This window comes from Gallus gallus, chromosome 4 (genome assembly GCF_016699485.2).
Source record: "Gallus gallus isolate bGalGal1 chromosome 4, bGalGal1.mat.broiler.GRCg7b, whole genome shotgun sequence".
Taxonomy (NCBI): Eukaryota; Metazoa; Chordata; class Aves; order Galliformes; family Phasianidae; genus Gallus; species Gallus gallus.
Genome location: NC_052535.1, coordinates 34,992,993 through 35,014,656, shown reverse-complemented (window position 1 = coordinate 35,014,656; position 21,664 = coordinate 34,992,993). Strand labels below are relative to the sequence as shown.

The following is a 21,664-nucleotide window of genomic DNA, read 5'->3' as shown; positions in this document are numbered from 1 at the left end:
CTGGGCTTCTTGTCCTCATTTGGATAAAGATCTTATTGTATTTTTGCAGCAGGGTTAAGACTTGTGTTTTACCTGCAAGAGAATTGCCTGCCATCCTTAAAAATGAGCTGGGAGCACGAATCCTGAGAGAATGGCAGCATTCACCTCGAGTCACTCCAGCCTGAAGACTTAGGAGAGGAAGAAAAGTAACCAAGAGCTCAGGGGCGTTTTCTGAGCCGTGGGTGAAGCGAAACAGGTGTGCTGAATTCATTACCAACAGCTTGCTCACACTGCTTCTGAGTATGGTGATTCACCCCCCGGGGCGAACACCGGACAGGTGGTGCCGCGAGGAGACCAGGACCTCGGTCTCTCTCCTTAGCTTCTCTCCTATCCTCATCTCCCACCCCCACGTCACGACGCATACCCGACCCGCAGCACATTCCCACCCAGCCGGGGAAGGAGGCTGGGAGCCGCCCCACCGCCCCCGGCCCCTCCTCCCACCACCCCCGCCCCTCACCCTGCCTCTCCTTCACACTCGCTGCCCGCCGTGCTGCCGTCGGGGCGGTGTTAGGAGGCTCGGCGATGTGCTGAGAAGGGGCAGCTCCCATCTGGTCTCTCCGCTTTTCGCCCTCCTCCTCCTCCTGCCCTGCCTCCCCCCGCCTTCCTGCAGCGGCGGACCCGGCGGTAAGTGGTGGGGAGTGCGTGAGGGGCTCTGCTCCCCCTGGGGCTGGGCAGTCGTAGAGGTGGGTGTGCGTACAGGTGCGTGGGTATAGAGGTGCATTTATCGCCCAACGTTCTCCTTTGGGCACGAAGGAGGGAGGGGACGGGAGGGGAAACCAGCGGGCGCTGCGGCTGCCGTGTGCGGGAGCTGCTGGGTGCTTATCTGCTCACGTCGCCCTGCCCTTCTCGGATTGTCCCTATAGATACAGAGACGTACGTGTGGGAGAGCTCTGCGCCTTCCTTCTCCTCTCTCCACAGGTGCCCTTTCTTTTATTTAGACAGAGCCACGTAGCCATGTATTGCTTTCTTCCCCCACGCTGCACCCAGGTGCTCCCACACCTGCTCTCGGTGCTGCCCACGGTGTCGCCGGGGCACGGATTCTGCCCTTCTGGTTGCCACAGGTTAGCAGCAAGCTGCCCACTGCCTTCCTAGACATCCCTTCCTCGGGTGGAGGGAACGAGCTAGCAGGCAGTGCTTCTTCTGAGAGGGGGAGGGGGAAGAGGGAAGGGGCTGTCGGTGACGGGATTGTGGAAGGGATGCTGACTTGGTGGCTTTAATTGCTGTCTTTGTAGCTTAATTGTAGCATGGGGCTGTATAACTGCCACAGAAGTCACTTGCTAGCTGTAGTGCGGTGCTATTTGCGTTGCATGTTCTCGCCTTTGCTTTTTCATGATTTTTTTTTTCCTTAATCTTGATACATGTGCAGGATCCCTTTGGAAAACTCAAGTACTGGTAGAGTAATATGGGCTGCTCACAAAATGCTGGGTTGCTGAAAAGCAGTGTTTTGTGTTTGCTCAAGTCCTTGTGGAACACTAGAGGTTCTTCTAACAGTAATGAGTGAACGTTTCTCATTTAGAAGAAGTGTTTGTAAAGTTGCTAGTATTTAAGCTTTTCCTTTGAATGAGAAGGTGGAGCATCAGCAAATGATGGGATTGGGTCTTGCAATTAATAGATGGACAAACTGTCCTTTGGAGGAGATGGTGGTGGGCAAGGAATAAATTTGTTCCTTTCAATGAATGCACCTTCAAATGCGGACTGCATTATCAGTGACCTCTCTGTAGGTTTCTGTGGGAACTCCCAGACCTTCCAGGGACTACTCTAGCCATGCTGTTTGACTTGGTATCTGTGGTAGCACGTGAGAAGATGTAAAGGTGATTTGTGTAACTGAGCTCCTTGGTGTTCTAGTTACTTAGCTGCTTTTTCTACCTGAAATACTGAAAACAAAACTAGATACAGAGAGGTGTGTGTATATTGCTAGTAGAGATATGGATGGAAGTTATATGTGGGTATAAATAATGTATTTTTAAAATACTTCATGTTCAATTTAATGTTCAATCAGTTTTAATGAAATTTTCTTCCTTTTCTGGCCAAAGGGGAAAAAAAAAAAAAAAAAAACAAACTGAGCACCATGATTAAAAGTGTGTTCTTCTTTTTTTCTAGTTTTGTGTGAAGAAATCCTTCAGCCATGGATGTGTTCATGAAAGGACTTAACAAGGCAAAGGAGGGAGTTGTAGCAGCGGCAGAAAAAACCAAGCAGGGAGTGGCAGAAGCAGCAGGAAAGACGAAAGAGGGAGTCCTCTATGTGGGTAGGTGGGCAGCAAGGTCATGCTGCTGATTGGTGTTCCCTGACAGCCCCGATCATCTGAAAGAAAGAGCTGAATTCTCTCTCTTCTCTAAAATATGTAATCGCTCATAGGAGAAGATTAACTGCAAAGTAAACATGATGAGATTTGAACTCTCCTGAGCTCCGGGTCGTTGAAGATTGTTGTTTGTGTGTTTGATTGTTGTTTGTTGTGTGTTATGTCTCTCTTTTGGTTCTTGTCATGTGTGCTGGTCATGTGTGGCTGCATCATGGGGCAGCATTTGTAATGTCATACAGGACAAACTTGCCTGGTGGAAGAGGCCTAACAATGCAAGGTACTGACCGGCCCTATTCAAGATGTTTGCTATGTGGGAGGTAAATTCACAGAGTCGTGTAGAATGCCTGAGTTTAAAGTAGGATTTTAAATGAGAAAACTTGATGTTGATTCTGGAACTTAGTCTAAGATGTATCAGTGGCTTTTCCTGGAATAAAATGAAGTGTACATCCTGTAGAAAGGCACTTGTTTTCTTTCTTCACTAAGTAAAGATCCTCAACAGTAACATTTTGAATAGTGAGGTGTCAGCTCCTTGTCTTTCAAAATTAACCTAATGTTCTATGCTTACTGTTGCATATGCTCAGCAGTTATTTTCCATGGCTACTCAAAGAAACATTTTTATAGTCACTGAGCTGGGGTAGTTAGTCCTCCAAGCAGCAGTGGAGAAAATGGGAAGCAGATGTTAGTTGGCTTACCCAGACCATTCAAGAACCTTGCATGGAACCAGGGAAAAGATTCTTTTCAAATCCCACATTGGTATGTTGACTGCATGATCATCGTCTTCACTTAGCAGCTATCAGGCCTTAAAATACTGTCTTGTAAATGCAACCATGAAAAATGCACAGGGAAACAACCTGCCAAGACCATATGAACAGGTCATTTAAACTGGAGGAATTCCATTTTTTTTTATCAAATTCAGTTGCATGGTAATAGAATATAAAGGAAAATACACTCTTTTTGTAGATTTTTTTTTTATAGTTTGGCAGCAGGTCATTTGTGTAATGGAAGTTGCTTGCAGCTGGGGAAGTGTGTACTAATATTAAAAAGAAGTTGAACAGAGTTAAAAAACAGAGATGGAAGAACTGATGTTTCTGTACGTCTTTCCAGGATTCCTTCTGCCCTTGCAGGTTAATGCCAGTCTGTAACAAATTATTTCTACTCCACATAGTTTAGACTACTCATTTGGAATATATTTTTCTCCTGCTGAGCTGTAGCTAGGCTTGGTGCTCTTGCCAACAGAGATGGAAGTCATTTTGAAAAGTAGTTGTAAGATGAATCTATTTTAAAATGAGCATCTGCTCATTTTCAGCATCAAAATAGCTGTACTTTCACTGCACATCATGCTTGATATCAAAATTAGTTTTCAGGATATGGCTTTCTATTTAAATTTCATTATTTTTGTTGATCTTGAGTGTGCTTGTAGGGTCACTGATTTCTTTGTATTAGAAACCTGTGTTGTGTGCTGAAATAATCCTTGTCCCTGACCTCTTCTCCTGATTGTAATAACGTCTGGAACTAGCTGTCCTCCCAGAGGCAACAGATTTCCTGTTTGTTATCTTCAGAGAGATTTTTGCAGAGGCTGTTCTTCATAGGGCGGGCTTGCTGTTTACTTCACAACTGAAATACCTTGGACAGCAAAGCCCTGAGCCATAATGAGCATCTGTGCATACAACTACAGTGATGTGAAGCAAGCGCCTTTTCTGCAACAAATAAATGCTTTCCAGGAAGAAAGCTATATGCAGTTTCAGTCATGGAGGCAGAAATCACTTTCATTAGAATTGCTCCTCAAGATTTCTGACAGATAATGTGTCTGGGTGCATGCTTGGGTTTAGCAAGCCAAGGTTCCCATAGCTGAGTTTCAAAATGATTGACTAGGAAATGGACCCAAGCGATAAACTTGCTTGGTTATTGGTTCCTTGGGTTCTCCAGCTGCAACTGGAAAAGCCAGAATTAAAACAAGGGGAGTAAACATCAGAGCAGAAACCAATAGGCTCAGCGAATTGTAGTGGTGTTTGGAGACCTCTGTGAGGGCTTGGTTCTGGCAGAGGGCAGCTGAAACTGGGTCACAGCTCTGTGTTCCCTGCCAAAGCAGCATGTTCAGGCTGCCCAGAACCCCTTCATTTCTGAGCTGGGGATGTCTCTGTGCTTCCCAAGCACACAGCAGGGGCAGCTCATCTCCCAAACAGCATAACAAAGACTGATGTGATAATCTCTTGGTTCTGTAGGCTGATAATGGTTGTGATCTGGAAGGTGGTAAAAAACAAAACAAAAAAACACCTGTATAATCAGAGGGAAGGAGCAGCATAATGTGTTAGGGATTCTGAAGTTTTCTTTCTTCCTGCCTCTGTAGCTGAGTTTTCAGATAAAAATTGCATAGTCAGACAGTGAGATTAGGTTGTGAAAGCTACCTGACATCTTGCAAAGAGCCTGACAAAATTAGGCTAAGAGGGACCTGTTAATCATTTTTAGTTTCAGCAGTCATCTCAGTGGCATTCAGCCTTCCGTTGCTGTTAGAAAATAAGATCATATATATATATACACTTGCACCAGATTCCCAAGGTGCTATGGTCTTTCATTTAAGAGACTAATTTAGGTAGTAGAGTTTAAGGATTTTGGGAGTGTAATTTAAGTAAATAATGAAAATGTGTACCTTTCTGTCCAGTTAATGGTTAACTATTATAATAAAGATTGTAACATATTTCTACATAGTAAGAATCTATTAACGATAGCTACTGTTAAGGTTCAAGTGTGAAACAGACAGCTCTGAGGGAGTCTCCTAGAGGATTAAGGGGATTCTTTTTCCTTTCCATGTGGAAGTCTTCCCACCTACCATCCTGGGCAACTTGATCTAGCTGTAGATGACCCTGTTCATTGTAGGGGAGTTGGACTAGATGGCCTTCAGAAGTCACTTCCAACTTTTAAGGATTCTATGATCTTTGTCTGGCTTTTTAATACCTAGGATATCCTTTAATGCAGTCTGTAGTATGTTTTTATTATTTCTGTTAGTTTTTTCCTGAATTCCTCTGCTGATGTCCTTCAACACTGACCAGCTGAAATACCGTTGTTTTATCTTGACTCCTACAGAAGGAGCATCACAGGATATTTTTTTCCTGTCAAAGGATGACCTGATTGTTGATTAGGAAGGAGGACTGAGATATCATAAATTCAAAACTGGGTCTCCGTGTATCCTTCAAAAGCTGTTGGTGTGAAGCTGTGAAGAAAAAAGTGGCAGTGCTTACCCACACTGACTTTGAAGCCAAGTTCTGTAAGGATAATGCTCTTGCATGCCATCAGTGATATGCTGCTAAAGGGTTCCTTTGAGCTCTGTGTTCTTACCAGGGAGCTGACATTTGTGCTTAGTTGACTTCTGAGTGCTTGTACAGCGCTCAGGAACAGAAGTTTCCAGTTCGATCTTTATAGCCATGATATACTATAGCAGAACACAAGGATAGCTTATCAGGAGACAAGTTTGTGGCAGAAGAATTTACTGCCCTGTGCTCAACTGGCACATAGCCTTAGAATAGATCAGTGCAGTCATGACCTATTTGGCAGGAAAACCCAAATTTCTCTGCTGTACTTTTTTTTCCTTAAGGTTTCTTATTTTCTTTCAGTAATAGATAAGCTTTGTGAAGGAGTCAAGGGGCTGGAGGTCCGTCTGGTGGAATAGTGGGCTTCAGCACTCGGGAGCAAGTATTGTTGTTAAGTTACGATTTATTCTTCCCCTGATTTGGGCTTATGTCTCTCCATCTTCAACCAGCTCTAAGTGGCCTGAATCTCAGTAAAGGCTTGGTATATTCTAATCAGCTCTCAAATGGCCCAGAAATGAGCGTGTTGACAAACTGCTGATAGTGATGATAATAAGTAAGGGAATTAGGAGAGTCCATCATTGTTTTGGATAATTACATAAAGACAAAAATTGTCTGTTTGGTTTCCTCTGAGTGACTCAAATATGTATTATAATAAGGAAAAACAGCATACCATGTGCTACTATTGCTCTTGATTCAACCAAGTAGGCATAGGTCAGTGTCAGATTACCTCTCATCTAATTTCTCTATTCTCCCTGTTGTGCTGAGTATAATGAGCTGGTTTATTAATGTTTTGAAAAAAGCAGAATGAAAGACAGATAGTTTCTGTGAGGAAATAGCGTGGATGACTGCTTTCATTCATTCCTAGTCAGGAGTTGTCCTAACGTTCAGTTGTTGTATTTACAGACCTGTTCTGGCAGGTCCTAATGTTCTTCTAGAACCTATTGTAGTTCTGACTGGAGAAACCACTACTTCCATTCAGGTGTGCAGGAGCTGAATATTTAGCTCTAGTATATGCTGTAAGTTCTGGACCACAGCTTAGCTGGTTATTTATGTAAATATGTTTGTTCTGTACAGGTCAGCAAGTTGTGCTTTTGCTAAAGAAAAATCTGGCAACAGAAAGAAACTGGCATTTCCAGATTTGCTGTGCTTATAGCAGTGTTAGGGGAGGTAAGAATCAGCCTGTGGATGTTCTTCTGAAGGATAAGTGCATTACAGAGATCCCCAGGGAGCTATGTCATACCATCCATCTCTCACCTTCATCCTTCTCAGCTCTAGGGAACTGCATACTTGCTAGGTTTGCATTTGCTGATGGCTTGGATTGCAGGCAGTAACTTCAAGATGAATGAGATTTTTGGTCAGCTCTACAAATAAATTCAAAAGTACACTGTTAATGTCAAATGTATTCTATTCTATAAGCCTAAAATGGTGTTTAGTCCCTTTGTAGCAGTTAGTGGAACCAGTCATTGCTTAGATTCCACATGTTTGTAGTGCTGCTCAGTGCTCATGGTGCTGCAAGATTGAGAATTGAAGTCCTAGAGCAAGTCTGTAAATATTAACACCTTGGATTTACTAAAATGAATGGTTCTTCCAAAAGTAAATGTTTTCACTGAGAGAAAACAAACTACTCATTTTTAAAGAGAAAATCAAAGTAAAGAAGGAAGGTTTCTCAGCTGTGCAACTTGTTCATTATCTAAAGGAACAGGAAGTCATTTTACTTGATGCAACAATGTTATTTAATTTTATAATGGAATAATGCTCTTGCTCATAGGTAAGAGCCTTTTCAATACTGTAATCAATCCAGTAGTGCCATAAATACATGGCTTAAGATCTGCAAATTGGCACTAGCAGCGAACAGTATTGTTGAATGAGCTTGTATGTTATTTCAGTGTTTATTTATAGTATTGTAAAGACTATGAAAAAGGTTGCTTTCTTCTAATGTATTTCTGCTGGTTTATTGTTATCTTCACGTGTGTTTCTGCTACTATCAGTCTGTGTTTATATATTTTTGTATATAGTGATATGCTGAAATTACGTAGGTATTAGAAGTGATAAATAAAATACTAATTATAATGTCTGAAATACTGAGTGACATGTGAACAAAAAAATCATAATGTACAATTTTTTGGGGTAGTTAAAAAAAAAAAAAAGTCATATTATCATGATGCTTTTACATGGGCATTCCAGAATTTGGCATGGTCTTCAAGGTGGCAGAATTACATTGCTTTAACAGGTCTTATAATATTTCTCAGTGCTGCACAAGCTCAAGGTTTCTGTCTGCAGAATCTTTATGTTGATTATTCTTGTCTGTGATAAGGAGAGTAGTGGATTAGGCGAGCCTTGAGTTTGACCCCTTTAGCACTTTTATGTTTAAGTAGTCTGCTACCTAATGTTTCCCTTTCAGATTGCTCTTTGTCTAAATCCAGACATTTTACAGGCTTCCAGTGAATTTATCTACTAGGTCTTTCTGTAGGCTCAGTAATGCTTGTTAATTCCCTAGAAACCAAGATTTGAACAAGAGTTGTTAGAAGTTATAAGGATCTTCTGGGAACTTGGGCTCTGATCTTCTAAAAATGCATGCATGAGTCTCATTAGGATGTTAAGAGTAAGATGACTTCTGTGCAGTTGTTCCTGTGAGTCTGTGGAGTGGCAGAGTTTAATTAGCATGACTGTTAAGAGAATGGCAAGAAAGTCAGTAAGTACAAGGAATAAACTGCAGAAGTGTTTGCAGTATTAGCCCCTTTCTATAGTCGCTTTGTGTTCAAGTAGTTGCTCTTAATTGATAGTTTCAGCCTTTCCCTTAGATGGAATTTCTCTTGAATTAATTTCACTTGAATTAATTTGGAAATACTGTATGCAACTGTATGTATTCTGTCTATTCTCTCTGCCTTATTATTTATCATGTCTTTACCAGTTCTGAAGAGCAAGTATTTTCAACTGAATATTGTTCTTTGTTTAGGTTCCAGGACCAAGGAAGGAGTTGTTCATGGTGTCACAACAGGTAAGACAATTACCTCTTAATTTCTTGATTAATCAGACTTTTCGCTATTAAAATTGTGTGTTTCTTTGTGAGCACTCAAATGTCTGAAGGCTGGTAAAATGTAGAAAAATTGAGAAGCATGAAGCAATATTTATGTAAAGTGCATAAAGTTTTATGTTCTACGGTGAAATATTTAAGTTTAATATAGTTGTCTATATGGGTGGAGGATTTTCTAAGCAATATTCTGAATCAAAGTCAAGCCATACTAGCGTGAGCCAGGAGGCTAGTGGAACCAGATTCCAAACAGAAGGAAATAGCGCTTGTTTGTAGAAGTAGATAAATCAAAGTTATTATTTCTTTGTTTATTGCCAAAATATTCTATGTAGGAGAGTTATAAGCTTGTAGACATCAAAAAGAAAAAAAAAAAAAGGCTTTAGTTTTCTTGTGAAGAATTTCTGAAAGCCTTGTGTATCTGTCCAGTCCTGTTTCCTTGTGATCTGAGGAGGAAGACTAGTAGGGTTTGGAGGTGGGAGTGGAGAAGAGAAATGCCACTGAAGGGGAGGGATGTGGAAGGTACAGTAGGGAGGGACTTGGGCATAAGTTTGAAGGGTGTTTATCTGCTGATGTAGGGCCCCGTGGAGTCAGTCAGATAGAACATATGCTAGTAGAAGATAAAGAACGAATGCAACAGATGAAGGATGCAAATTACGTAGAAGAAACCTCCTTTATACAGTAGAGACTGTAAGAGCTGGGTAGGAAGGAAAAATCACTGGAAGGGTTTGCAGTTAAGGCCAACAGCAGTGCTAGCAGCTTGTCTGTGTGAAAGTCTTTTTGACAATTCACAGTTAAAGCCACGATGCAAAATGGGAGTTTCTCCCATGTAGTTGTTAACTTAGCTTTGCAGCGCGGTCATTGCTGCTAATTGCAGTCTGTGTGATTATACTCAAGCTACTATTAAGCTGGTTGCCTCTAGTATAGCTAAGTGTAACTACAGTATAGTGTATAGCTATACTGTGACAGTCTGTGCCTGAAAAAAAAGATTCCCATTAACTTAATGCCTGGTTATTGGTGTTCTTAGTGGTTCTTTATCCTCATCTGAGAACTGTTTCCAACGCTACACAGGTAGTGACATTTTAGATTAGGTCTCATTGCAACAGCAGTATGGATGTGCTCCATCACTCCCTCCACTCCTAAAAGATTATTGTGACTCATCAATATGTCTCCCAGGAGCTGGCTGAGTGGGAAGATAGGAGGGAAATAGCTTGTAGGAATGAAACATGCTTCAGAGTTTTGATAAACTAATTTAAATGTGTCATGGTTTGGAAGATTTTCACATATATATATTTTTTTAAACTGCATAATCTCTCAGTAGCCACAGTACTTTCAAGTGTTCAAATTACTGCTGGCCGTGTATCTTTACATGGGTACTTCTACACTGAAAAGGAGTGAATTCACATTTCATACTGATTTACAGGGATTATTTTTTATACAAACTGAAACCAGTAACCTATAATTTGGAGCAACTAGTAGGTGGCAGAATGAATAGAAATATTGTATGTATATGAAGTGCAGGAAAACTTGAACTGACCATAATGCATTGAGTAGAATGTGTAACTTTATTCTACAAAATATGAGACTTCTGGAGATTTGAAGAAAATGCTTGGTCAAGAATCTTACAGTGTTTTTCCTCTTAAAAAAAAAAATACAAATGGGAGTAGAAAAGGATTTCTTTTTTTCTTCTGCTTTTTGTACAGCCAGGTTATCATTGATCTGTGCTCATACAGGTCAATACAAAGAATAAACTGTAGTTAGACTTTACTTGACAGTACTTAATATCACAACTCAAATGTTTGAGAAGTAAACTAAGTGTATATTTAGGAGCACAGTTGATCAGAACATCTCTGACAGGCCTTCTGAACTTAGCTGCGGGCTGAATAGATTTATGTTCTTGTTACAAGGTTTGAAATCTCAGCTTGTTAGACCTAAATTAAGGGACATATTCAGGAGGATCATTACCATAACCAATAGAGGATTGCAGTAGAATAAGATTTGAGGCATGTATATCCCGCATGATCACAGATGAGGGAACAACGGTAGATAACACTTGCATGCAAGTTAACAGAGTTGATTTTTGACCAAGCTGGGCTTTACATCAAAAGAGAAGTCAAGGCTATTTGCACATGTGAAAAACTTGTTGAAGTAATGATTTTCTGTAGTAGGCTAGCTTAGTGGGAGATTCCTTTCCCTCCATCTTTATCTGATATAATATATGTAGTGAGACAGGAAATTTAAACTAAGAGAACAGAATTTTTGACAGATTTGAAGATATATCACGCAGAACAAAATTTAATATATAACAGACTGTAAATCAAAACACAGAGAGAACACATCTGTTCTGTGCTGCGCCTATAAGTAGAATGTTCAACAATATTACTGGGAATTTTAGGCAAAAAGTTCCTCATCTACTTTATGAAATGAGTAACTCAAAGCTTGAGAATAATGGTTACCGTGCTACAGTTTGCGTAATTCTGACTCAGTTCAACTGGTTGAAAGGAGTTTGGCTGTTGAATGACAATGAAAAATGGACAGAGCGCATGCGGAGGACAGAGAGAAGAGAGGACCTAATGTAAAATCCAGAAAGCATGATTTCTAAAATGGAGCAGTATGGACTTGGTAGTATAAGAGCAGAGGAATTGCTTGGACATGGAGGAGAGGAGCAATAAAATAAAGCAAGCCAATGAGGTGTGCTGCTCTGGAAAGTAGAGGAGGGTAGGTGAAAACAGATTTGGATTCACTGAATTGATTTTTTTTTTTAGATGTAATGTAAAGATGCTCTGAAAAATGCTAGTGAAGTTATTCTAGAAATCAAATCTGTTAAATAAACACTTAAAACTGCAGTGATAACACCTTTAAGATACTTCTAAGGGCCTACTTGTCTTTTTTTTTTTTCTGTAGGACTAGGAGTTTGCCAGTTCTGGTGATCTTAATATGTGCTAGGATGTTGATGTGAAACTTGAGATGCATTAGCACATTTTCTGAAGCAAATTGATTCAAGAGGCTAGATATATTTGAATGCGAAATAGAATCACAGATCCAAAAAAAAAGTGGTTTTGGTTATTCAGTCGGTTCTTTCCTACTGTTTGAGCTCCACGGTCTTGCCAGTTTTCCTACTTTTGATTAGTTTCTGGTAGAAAACCCTCTGCTGGTGAAGGGATTGATGCTCCTCAAAGTGCTAATCAATGAAACATCCTTTTCATTTAGTGGCTTTCCAAACCCAGAAATTAACAAGGCTTAAGGAGTTTCATGCTTTAAAGTATGACCAGATTTTTACCAGGTCTAGTCACTTCAGGACACTGTAAAATGAGGATGCCTGGCTGTGATTCACAGGAATATTGTGAGCTTGTTATTTGTCAGGTCACCCTTTTTCAAAACTTCGAAAGAAGAAGTGTTGCTTATTGGTCTTGTGGGGGTACTAGCTTGTGTATCTGACTTGCCTGCTTAATTAACATGTTTATGGGCCTTTGACTCTAAATGCATAGTAATTTATCCATCTTTCTCATCTCCCACAAATAAGTGCCTATAAATGTGCAGCATCCAAGATGGGGTATTTACGCTGTGTCCTAGTAGTCAAAGTAAAGCTCTGATTTGTAGAAAAGCTCAAGGCCAAAAAGCCCTCTGCCTCAGTACTACTACCAGATGTCAGTTTCTTGAAGTGAGATGAAGAGACAATTTTAGCAGTTATGAATTGCAGACTACCTTTTTACCTAATTCTTTTATCTAACTGTTCTTATTTGGTTGCTTCTTTATATTCTTAGTCACTGGTATTCCAGTTGCATTCATTTTAATTGTCAGGTATCTTACAGTAGATGTATAAACTAAAGAACCCACAACTTCTTGCTTATGCTTATACTTATGGCTTCTTTGTAAATGAATTTTTCAAGTACCTAGGGCAATCTTATTCTCTGAAATACATATTTGAAAGTATGTTTAGTAAGAATGAATGTCATTGATTCAGAGAAATCGTGATTTTCATCTACTTGCAATGATCAAAATAGAAAATATCAAGTTCTCATTTTGAATTGTTCTGAAGATTGTTAGCTTATTAAGCAGTTGTCTATGATGAGGAAAAAAGAAACATTCAACACTACTGATTTTTTAGTAGAATGTTATAGTCAGTACTAGAACTTCCATTTTGATGTTAGCCTTGGTGTGGCCGTTGTATCTCATTCCAGGATCCCTTATTCCACAGGTGGGCACAAGTAATCAGGCCACAGCACAGTAGACCTCTACAGAAACCAATTTACTCTTTCTTAGCACTGTGATGCAAAGCAGACATTTGTCAAAGACTTAATGGCTTAAAATCATTAAACAACCTGGTATTCGAATTAATTTTGTTAGTTGGTATGAACCCCTGCTTTCAGAACGAATTAATATGCACTTAATGCTTTTCCCTTGTAACTACTTAGTGTAAGTAATAAAACATGTAATACTGGAAACCTATTTTGTTTTTTTTTTTCCACATGTCACTGGAGTTACATTGCTGAAGGTTTATGAAGTTGGAGCAGAATCATTCGGGTAATAGGAACGTTGATAGCGTTTTTGTATTCTTTAGAAACCGAAAAAAAAGAGCTTTTCCTACTAGTGCATTTACAAATCTGTGCTATGTATATAGTTTGGTTGGTTTATGTCAACGGCTCTAATTTCCGAAGGACAGTACTTTACTTAAAGAACCAGCTTACTGGTTTTGTACCAAATGATAAGATGTAATGAAAAATAACAGGTTAGGAATTTGTCAGTGGTTTTGGATGCCTAGAAATCCTCACTGTTTTAATTGTGTACTGGTTTTTTTTTTGTTGTTCACACTAAGTTGGTTAGAATGAGAATTAAATCATTTGCCTTCATTATCTGTCAGCAAATATTTATTATTCAGGTCTTTAAACAATGTACCTGATATGAGATTTTACTACCTTTCTAGCCTTTGCCATTATTTAACATCAATCATAGCAATCTGTGCAACATACCCTCTGATATCTGAAGCTGACACTTTGTAAGGAGTTAATTCTAATTTATCCGTAGGAAATAATTTATTTGTACAAATTAAAAAAAAAAAAAGTTTCTGAAAGGTTAGCCTGTATATCAGCTAAAATCAAGCCTGTGCTCATAAAGGATGCAGCAAGAGTTATGAATGCATTGCATGGGTCAGATGGAATTTTGATTGGGGAAAATAAAGGATTAGTTAGAATAACAAAGCGATGTGCTGGGTGTTTTTGAAGAATAGTCCCTTGTTTAGATAAGTAAATGCACTTTTTTTCCTTAAAATCTGGTCCTGTTACTTGAAGGCATGAATTCATCCAATCTCTGTACTCTTAGAGGGGTTTCACTGTAATTGCAAGTTGCTGTCAGGGAAGAGCCCTTGGGAATGAATGAGCAGAAAGAATCCAGTAATACTCTGAAAGGTAGAATGTCGGCCACTGATGTATATGTAGGCTAAATGAGTTTTTGTTTCCCTAAGGCTTTGAAGTTAGTTACTAATCCAGTTTGCTTAGACATTTTTGGCATTCAGTCTTTTTGTAGCTTGTATGTTATGGATGGAAGGATCAGCAGTGAGGCGGAAGTCTCAGAAAATTAGATAAAATGCTGTATTAGAAATTCTCTGTCAAGCAATAGTAGCTTTGCTTATTAATCACATATTTTAAAAAAGAAAAGTAATCAATAGCTTTTGAGTCTAAGGTTTAAAATAAATGAGTCTTCCATGCCATGTAATGTGCAGCAGGGGTGTTTGAATTAGTTTGAACTAATTTGAATACATTTCCAAACTGTGCTATATGGAATGCACTAATTAGATATTACACTGTGAGTTGAGCGTAATAAGGGCCACAGATGAGGCTTGCTTTTACCTTTCCTGCTCCACTGTGATCACATTGAGAGATTCATTACTGAAAATCTACTTGAGGCACACAAAGTATAATGGCCGTATGGCTTTTTGTGATGTTGGGCTGCTGGTGATAACTATGACTCTGAAAACCTCAATAACTTACAGTTCCCAAAGCTGTAATGTTTTTCCATCTTCTGCTTATCCTCAGTGGCTGAGAAGACCAAAGAGCAGGTATCCAATGTTGGGGGAGCTGTGGTGACAGGGGTGACGGCAGTGGCCCAGAAGACAGTGGAAGGAGCAGGGAATATTGCTGCAGCCACTGGCTTGGTGAAGAAGGATCAGCTGGCTAAACAGGTTGGTTTGTTTATGCTTTTTTTCAGATGATGAAGTAAATGATGAGTGGCCCCTCTGAAGTAAGGGGCAGGTGGAGTGATTCCTTTTGCCGCAGTTGGTAGTATGAGTGCAGGACAGTTTGTGTTAGGCTAAGCAAATGAATAGCGAAGAAAATTGCAGGTGTTTATAGCTTGTATTTTGACAACCTGCAGTATTTGAGAACTGAAGTAGGACTCCGTAGTTTCTAGTTGGGACCAACAGCTGTAGGACTGCTGTAATGTTGAATGGGAAGATAACTTCCTTTTTTTTTCTTCCAACTAACTCGGGACTGAAAAGGAACCCACTAGAGCTGAAAGGTCAAACAGATGAATCTCAAGTTTAACAGCACAATTTGTATTGTCTGCAGATAAAAAGCAGAGAGGGTCATGTACTAACCCGCTGACTGGTTAGATACACTAACAGCCAAGATCCAGCTGGACAGTCCATGCCTTCTGTGAATACAGTGACGTGAACTTCTGAATTTTTCTGAACAATTTTTAACTCTTGAAATTGAATTTGCTCTAGCTCACTGTATTTGGGGAAAAAAGAAACCTGTAGCTATTTCTAATGCTCACCTATGTACTGAAATACGTATTTGCACAGTCTCAAGATTTACTGCTTTTTTTTTAATTTTGCTAATATGCTGAAGTCATACTCTTCCACTTATGCTAGAAAGTGACCCTAGGCAGCTGATGAAAACAGTGCTTTCTAAAATAGATATATTATTGCTTGGAGACAAAAAAAAAACCCAGACTTTTCCTTTCATACTACTTTGTGTATGAACATTTGTGTTTATAATAATGAAATGGAGTTCTGAAGAATATTGGTATTTTCAGAGAAATACAGGTGTAATATTGATTTTTTTTTTTTAAATGAAGCTCCATTGTATATCTCTTTTCCATTTAGTATCCAGAGGTGCTGTTAAAACTGAATCCCTAAATGCTCTTCTTTATCCTCATCTGTTATTATAGTATATTTCTATCTCTCTTACAAAGACTATTGGTGCTTAAATCAGGAGAAGAAAGTGTTATTACACTGTGGTAGGCATTCACTCCTCTGTGGTAGATTGGTCTGGAAAACATATTGCAAGTGGTTTTGTTCTTTTTCAAAGGAGCTTTCCTGGGGGAACTTTTTAGTCCCTTTTTGCTCAAATATAAAGAAAGTGTTGCTTTTGATGTGCCCATGGTTTCTTATAAAAGCTATTTTCAAGGTTTACAAATTTAAGTACTTAATGAATTTGCCAGGGGGACAAAGGAGTATGGAGTGACCATGGAAGCATTCACTCTTAGTTTCTGCTAATGCTCACCACTAGCTCTTCAGTACTTTAGCACTGAGGATATTCTTTTCTGGTGGTAGTTCTTTGAACCCTTTAATTGATGCCATAAGGATCATTGTTGCTTTAATATGCAGCTGCCTATTTTAATATTGACCATAACTAATATTTTTCATCTTAATGTAAGCTTATAGTGCTTTATAATTATAAAACACGGTGCAAATCTCTATGGACTTTGATTTAATTCTATCCTGTATATTATAATGCTTACATATGAGTTACGATGGCTGTAACAGAATAAAATCACATCTGTGAAATTAAAGAGCATCCATAATGTGATGCGTGTTATTCCATAGCCCTATAAATAGCGCTGTTATTCTGAACTGGTGCTTTGTTCTTGAGATACAGAAAACCATTCATTTGATTCTTGATACTGATATTTTTAGACTGAGTTCCTCAGTCAGCTACACAGCATGGCTGGCTAGCTAGCTGATCAGTATCTACAGCTCCTAACAGGCTCCACTGCATCTTGTCCCTTATTGGTCTTGCAGGAGATGAATAACCATTTCAAAAATATCTAAATCCAATCAGGTAAAGGTATTTTAAACCCTAGTATATTTTGCATTCATGTGCAGTTCAGATATTGAATTTGCCTTGGTTTTCCAGTGGTGTTTGGATGTAGACATTCAGAATACTGGCCATTCATATGGGGCAATTTAGTTTGTGTCCTACTTCCAAGGCTGGATACAGACGTCTCCAGAAATAAGGGAAAGGTAAAATGAGTCATACAGTGTAAATCTCAATGTAACTATATATCTTCTTCTATAAGACAGCCTTTCCTAAGGTTGTGTTATCCTCAGGCTACTTTAAACTGGGTGTAATAGACCACCACTAGCAAATTTGTTCCTTGAACTTGAGTATGGCTAGCCAGCGTCTCTAACAGATTGCTTTTCCAGTAGGCATCTATTTGGGATTGTCCTGAAGCATGCAACTGGGTCCCACTGTAGGAGCGGGTCCAGAGGAAGGCCACCGTGATCCAAGGGCTGGAGCACCTCTCCTATGAAGAAAGACTAAGGGAATTGGGCTTGTTTAACTTGGAGAAGAGAAGGCTCTGGGGAGACATCGTTGTGGCCTTCTAGTACTTGAAGGGAGCTCACAAGCAGGACTGAGTTTTCACACAGCCTGATAGCGATAGGACAAGGGGGGATGGTTTTAAACTAAAAGAGGGGAGATTTAGGTTAGATGTGAGGAAGAAATGTTTTACTCAGAGGATGGTGAGGTGCTGGAACAGGTTGCCCGAAGAGGTGGTAGCCCCATCTCAGGAGGCACTGGTTGGATGGCCAGGTTGGATGGCACCCTGGGCAGCCTGATCTAGTTGTTGGCAATCATTCCCATGTCAAGGGGTTTGAAACTAGATGATCTTTAAGATCCCCTTCAACGTAAGCCATTCTGTGTGCAAGACAGCACTTGCTTGGGCAGTGCAAGTTACAAGATAGAGCCTCTAATGCATGAAGAGCAGGCGCAACTATCCATCTGAGGCTACACCAAGCAGCCAGCCAATGTGACAGCTGTGATAGTGAGTGACAGGGATGTCTTGATAGTGCTATTCAGAGAACTGCACCGGAGGGCATACACACTGGCATAACCTCACTGCTTAATGCAGCAAAGATGATTTCAGTTAGTAGATTTGTATTAATATTAGAAGGTCTAATGCACTATAAGTAGCATTTCAATAAATGACAGACAATTTGTAATATGATCTAGAATTCAAAAGTTTTCATGTCTTGCCAACATGGATCTATTAATGAATTATTTGTAGTGTATACTAGGATATTGCACAGAACCTATTAAAAACTGATAACTCTTTATAAACTAATTGTAAATTGAAGCCTAATTTCAAAATTTACTAGCAGTAATACTTGTTATTTGTAATTATTGTAACTCATCCTGGAAGCATAAGAGAACAATCTCTTGCTGCCTTCTTTCTGCTAAGAAGAGGCAATAAAAAGAGATACTGGGGTATACTGATACAAGATGTATTTTACATTTATACTGTGCCTGCATGTCCCTTATGTCTGTATAGTAAGAGTGTGCTTCTAAAATAATCATGTAAAAGGTGAAGAAAAATGTCGGGTTAATGACGATTACATTTGCTGTACAAATGAACATGTTCTTCTTAAGTTAAGAAAGCTGTGAAGTACTTTGAGTATTATACTTCTAGCTCAGTGTGTGTATATATAGATAATATGAATGTATAACAACCAATTATCCATTATATAATATTGCTTGATACAATACAAATTACCAGGTTTGTTACTTCCAAATAGGTAATTTTTAGTGGAAATGCTAAGTCACAGCCTCAACCAGTGATTGAGCACCTGGTGGGAAGGCAGAGCCAACTCAGGGAAGCTCAGGTGCATGCAGTGTACCTGAGTGACCAGGAAGAGTAGAGCCAGGATCCGTCGCTTCCTCATTTAAGGGTTGGCAGTGGAGATAAAGGTATCTATCTGGAGATCCCTGCCTACCTGTGGCCTTCTGAAAGTAAGCAGATTCTTTCTTTTGTTTCTGTGCCCACTGCTGTTGCATTTGAGCAAGTCTTCATTTGCTGCAGCCTAGGAATGTGCTACTCTGCTATTATTGCTACACTTTCATCAAGATACAGTTATTAAATAATGAAAACTCGTAACCTCTCTGTATTCATGCCCTCTTGTGTTTTTCAGCTCTCTAGCACTGCAGGAGTGTGTCTGTTTTAGTTCTGACTTTTGTGATGAATAATTTTATTTATGCTACTCTAGCAGGAAAAAAAGCCAAACAAAACAAACAGTCAAGCTCAAATCTCAAAGTATTTGGTGAATAAAGCAGAAGTTTGGTTAGATTTTGTGTTGAGGATCTTACTAAGGTAAACAGTGGCAAGCATCATCCTTAAGATCATACTTGGTATCTAAGTGCTAAATCTCTTTTCTTTCCAGCATGTCTCTTAATGTAACACACTGCATTCTGAAAAACACTCATGAAATCAAAATTATAGTAGCATATAATATAGAGGTTAATGTATAAATAGGTAATTACATAGCTGATAACATAGCTCATGGGTTTATTTACCAAGCATTCAGGGAAAAGTAAGATGATGTTTAATTTGGGCATTAGGCATTTTTTTTCATTAATTAAAAGACCTTTTTAATTGCATTTAATGTGAAAATTACTATATAAGAATTCCTGAGTATTCCTCAAAGAAGTATTAATTACCACCTTTAGTCTAAAAGATTTTATTTTCTGCTTTTTGTGCACTTTATATTTTGCAGTTTAAAAATGTGGAGATCTACTTAGAATTTTTTTTATGCATTTTCTTATGCTGGAAGATCCAAAAGCTTAGAAATGACTTGTTTGAACTTCACCATATTACTTTAGTGAAATACACAGGCATTTCCTCATTTTTTTCTCTATTCTCTATTTTTCTTTTTAAAATATATTTTGCATATTTTTTTCCTACTGTGCGCTAATACTTACATGTCACACAATTCTTGAAACTTTTAACATTCATTTGAATGCACTTTTTTTGTGAGTTAACATTAAAAAAAAAAAACTGATTGTTCCAAAGTTTGGTTTTAAACAATTCATTTTGACAGAATATTCATATTTTCTTATGTTCTGACCATCTTTATGCTCAGCATATCTTGCAGAAGACTTGGCTCATTGAAGGATCACTGTTCCACATCTTCTTTCCAGTCTGTAGGTGAGCTCAAAAATTCAAAGGTGAAATTGCTGGACATAAATATACTATTTCATCCTTCAGGAAGGGAATTAGTGAGTTTTTCCACTTCTCCATTACATGTCATGCTGTTAGCCAGCTGACCCCAAGAAAAAGCAGAGCAGTTAGTGTAAGATATGTGAGACATAAACTGTTGTTGTCTTGATACAATGAGCAGGTTTATTCCTTTCCTCTAGAGCTTTTTATGAGGAAAAAGTGATGTTCTGAATTAAGAAGAACTTTAAAACAAGATTTCATTGTTAAATGCAGAAATAACTTCTGCCTTATTAACTTATGGAGCTGATGCTTTTCTGTAGGTCCTATACACCAAGTGGTCTGAGCAGGTGCAGCAGCATCTAATTGCTTTCTTTTGACTACTTCTCTCCATTACTCCTTGCCATTTGTGGCTCTAATTGAAGGTCAAAGTCGAGAATGGATAAGTTTATGATTACATGTATGTAATCTAGATCCCTACTGAGTCTGCCAAGTAGCCAGAGGATTGAACTTGATGCAAGCAGTGCCCATTCTGGCTTTGCATTGCAGAGAATGGGATTTCTGGCTGTTCAGCATGGATCCAGCTGTGGTTTTAATGTTGACACTACTGCTTTGTCTGCGGTAGCAATAGTAGCAGTAATGTGTGCTTTCAGAAAGCTTTCACTTGTGGTAGAATGACTACCAGATAGTGTTCTCTTTGGGGAAGCCTAAGTGTGATAGATGCATTAGATAAGTAGGTCTGCTCATGTAGGCACAACTGGGCATCCATCAGATGATACTTGCTTTTACATTTCAATTTAAATTGTGACTAATGAAGGGCACATACTTTGAGATATGGTTACTCTTTCCCTTACCACTTGATTTCTTTATCTTTGAATAATGTATGAGTATCTGCTGCAAAACAGAAAGGGTATTTATCAGGATTTAGTGTTGTTTCCTTTTTTAATTCAGGTAGATGAATTGAGAGTGGAAGAACGAGGGAAGAGATTAATCCCCAGTAGGGGCTCTACACTGTTCATGAGTTGAACCGCAAGAGACTCCAATGAAGTAAAAGCATTCATTAGTTTTTCCTTCAAATTCATGTAGTAAGAGGACTTGTCATTAAACTGACATGTCTGTTTGACTCCAGGAGATCTAGATTGATTTTTGTCGGGGCCTTTCTTACAGGGGTTTGAACTCTTCTAATCTCAAGGTTACCAGTAGCATATTGAATAACAAAATGCTTGTGAAAAGCTAATCCATGTATTTGGAGCAAATAATACAGAAAACTTTGATTTATTCTAAAATATACGGCACCTATAACTAGACAACATTAAGGTCTTGGACTTTGTGTACGCTGTCAAATCTCCCTTTCATAATATTGCATATCTGTTCCTGGAGTAGGAAAGCTCAGGAATCGTGAAGGCTGTCCAGAGGTATGAAAGTCAAGAAGACTTGTGGAACTGCATTGCAATCATGTATGAATGCTCCATACTGGAATGCACGTGGCTTTGATTCATCAATTTGTATTGTCAATCCAAAACAAGCTGGACAGTTGCAGTTGAAGCCACTTGAAGCAGTTGGTTTTCTCTTGGTGTCTCCATGTAAAGAAGCCTCATGCATTTATTTTAAATGCAGCGTGTGTTGTTACTGCATTACGGCCTTGTAAACAGCAGTACAGAGAGCTTACTGAAACAGTCTAATGTTTCGGTGCAATTTCATTATGTGAAACATTCTAACAAAGCCCACAGGAAGCAGGCTGAGTAATAGGAAGGCCACTGAAGTCAGAAAACACTGAATAA

General features: G+C 39.1%; 1 protein-coding gene across 3 annotated transcripts in view; it reads left to right on the top strand.

Moving 5' to 3' along the window:
• The first annotated feature begins 494 nt into the window (after positions 1-494).
• Positions 495-21,664, top strand: part of SNCA (synuclein alpha) — a 66,926-nt gene continuing 45,756 nt past the window's right edge. Inside the window, exons 1-4 of one of the 3 annotated variants that reach the window (NM_204673.2) lie at positions 495-663; positions 2,140-2,285; positions 8,601-8,642; positions 14,705-14,850. In NM_204673.2, the coding sequence (NP_990004.1) occupies positions 2,165-2,285; positions 8,601-8,642; positions 14,705-14,850 (309 nt within the window). In that variant the 5' untranslated portion in view covers positions 495-663; positions 2,140-2,164. Of the gene's footprint in view, positions 1,101-2,139; positions 2,286-8,600; positions 8,643-14,704; positions 14,851-21,664 lie in introns of all 3 variants that reach the window. The other 2 variants (XM_015276121.4, XM_025149499.3) reach the window with 2 other exon arrangements.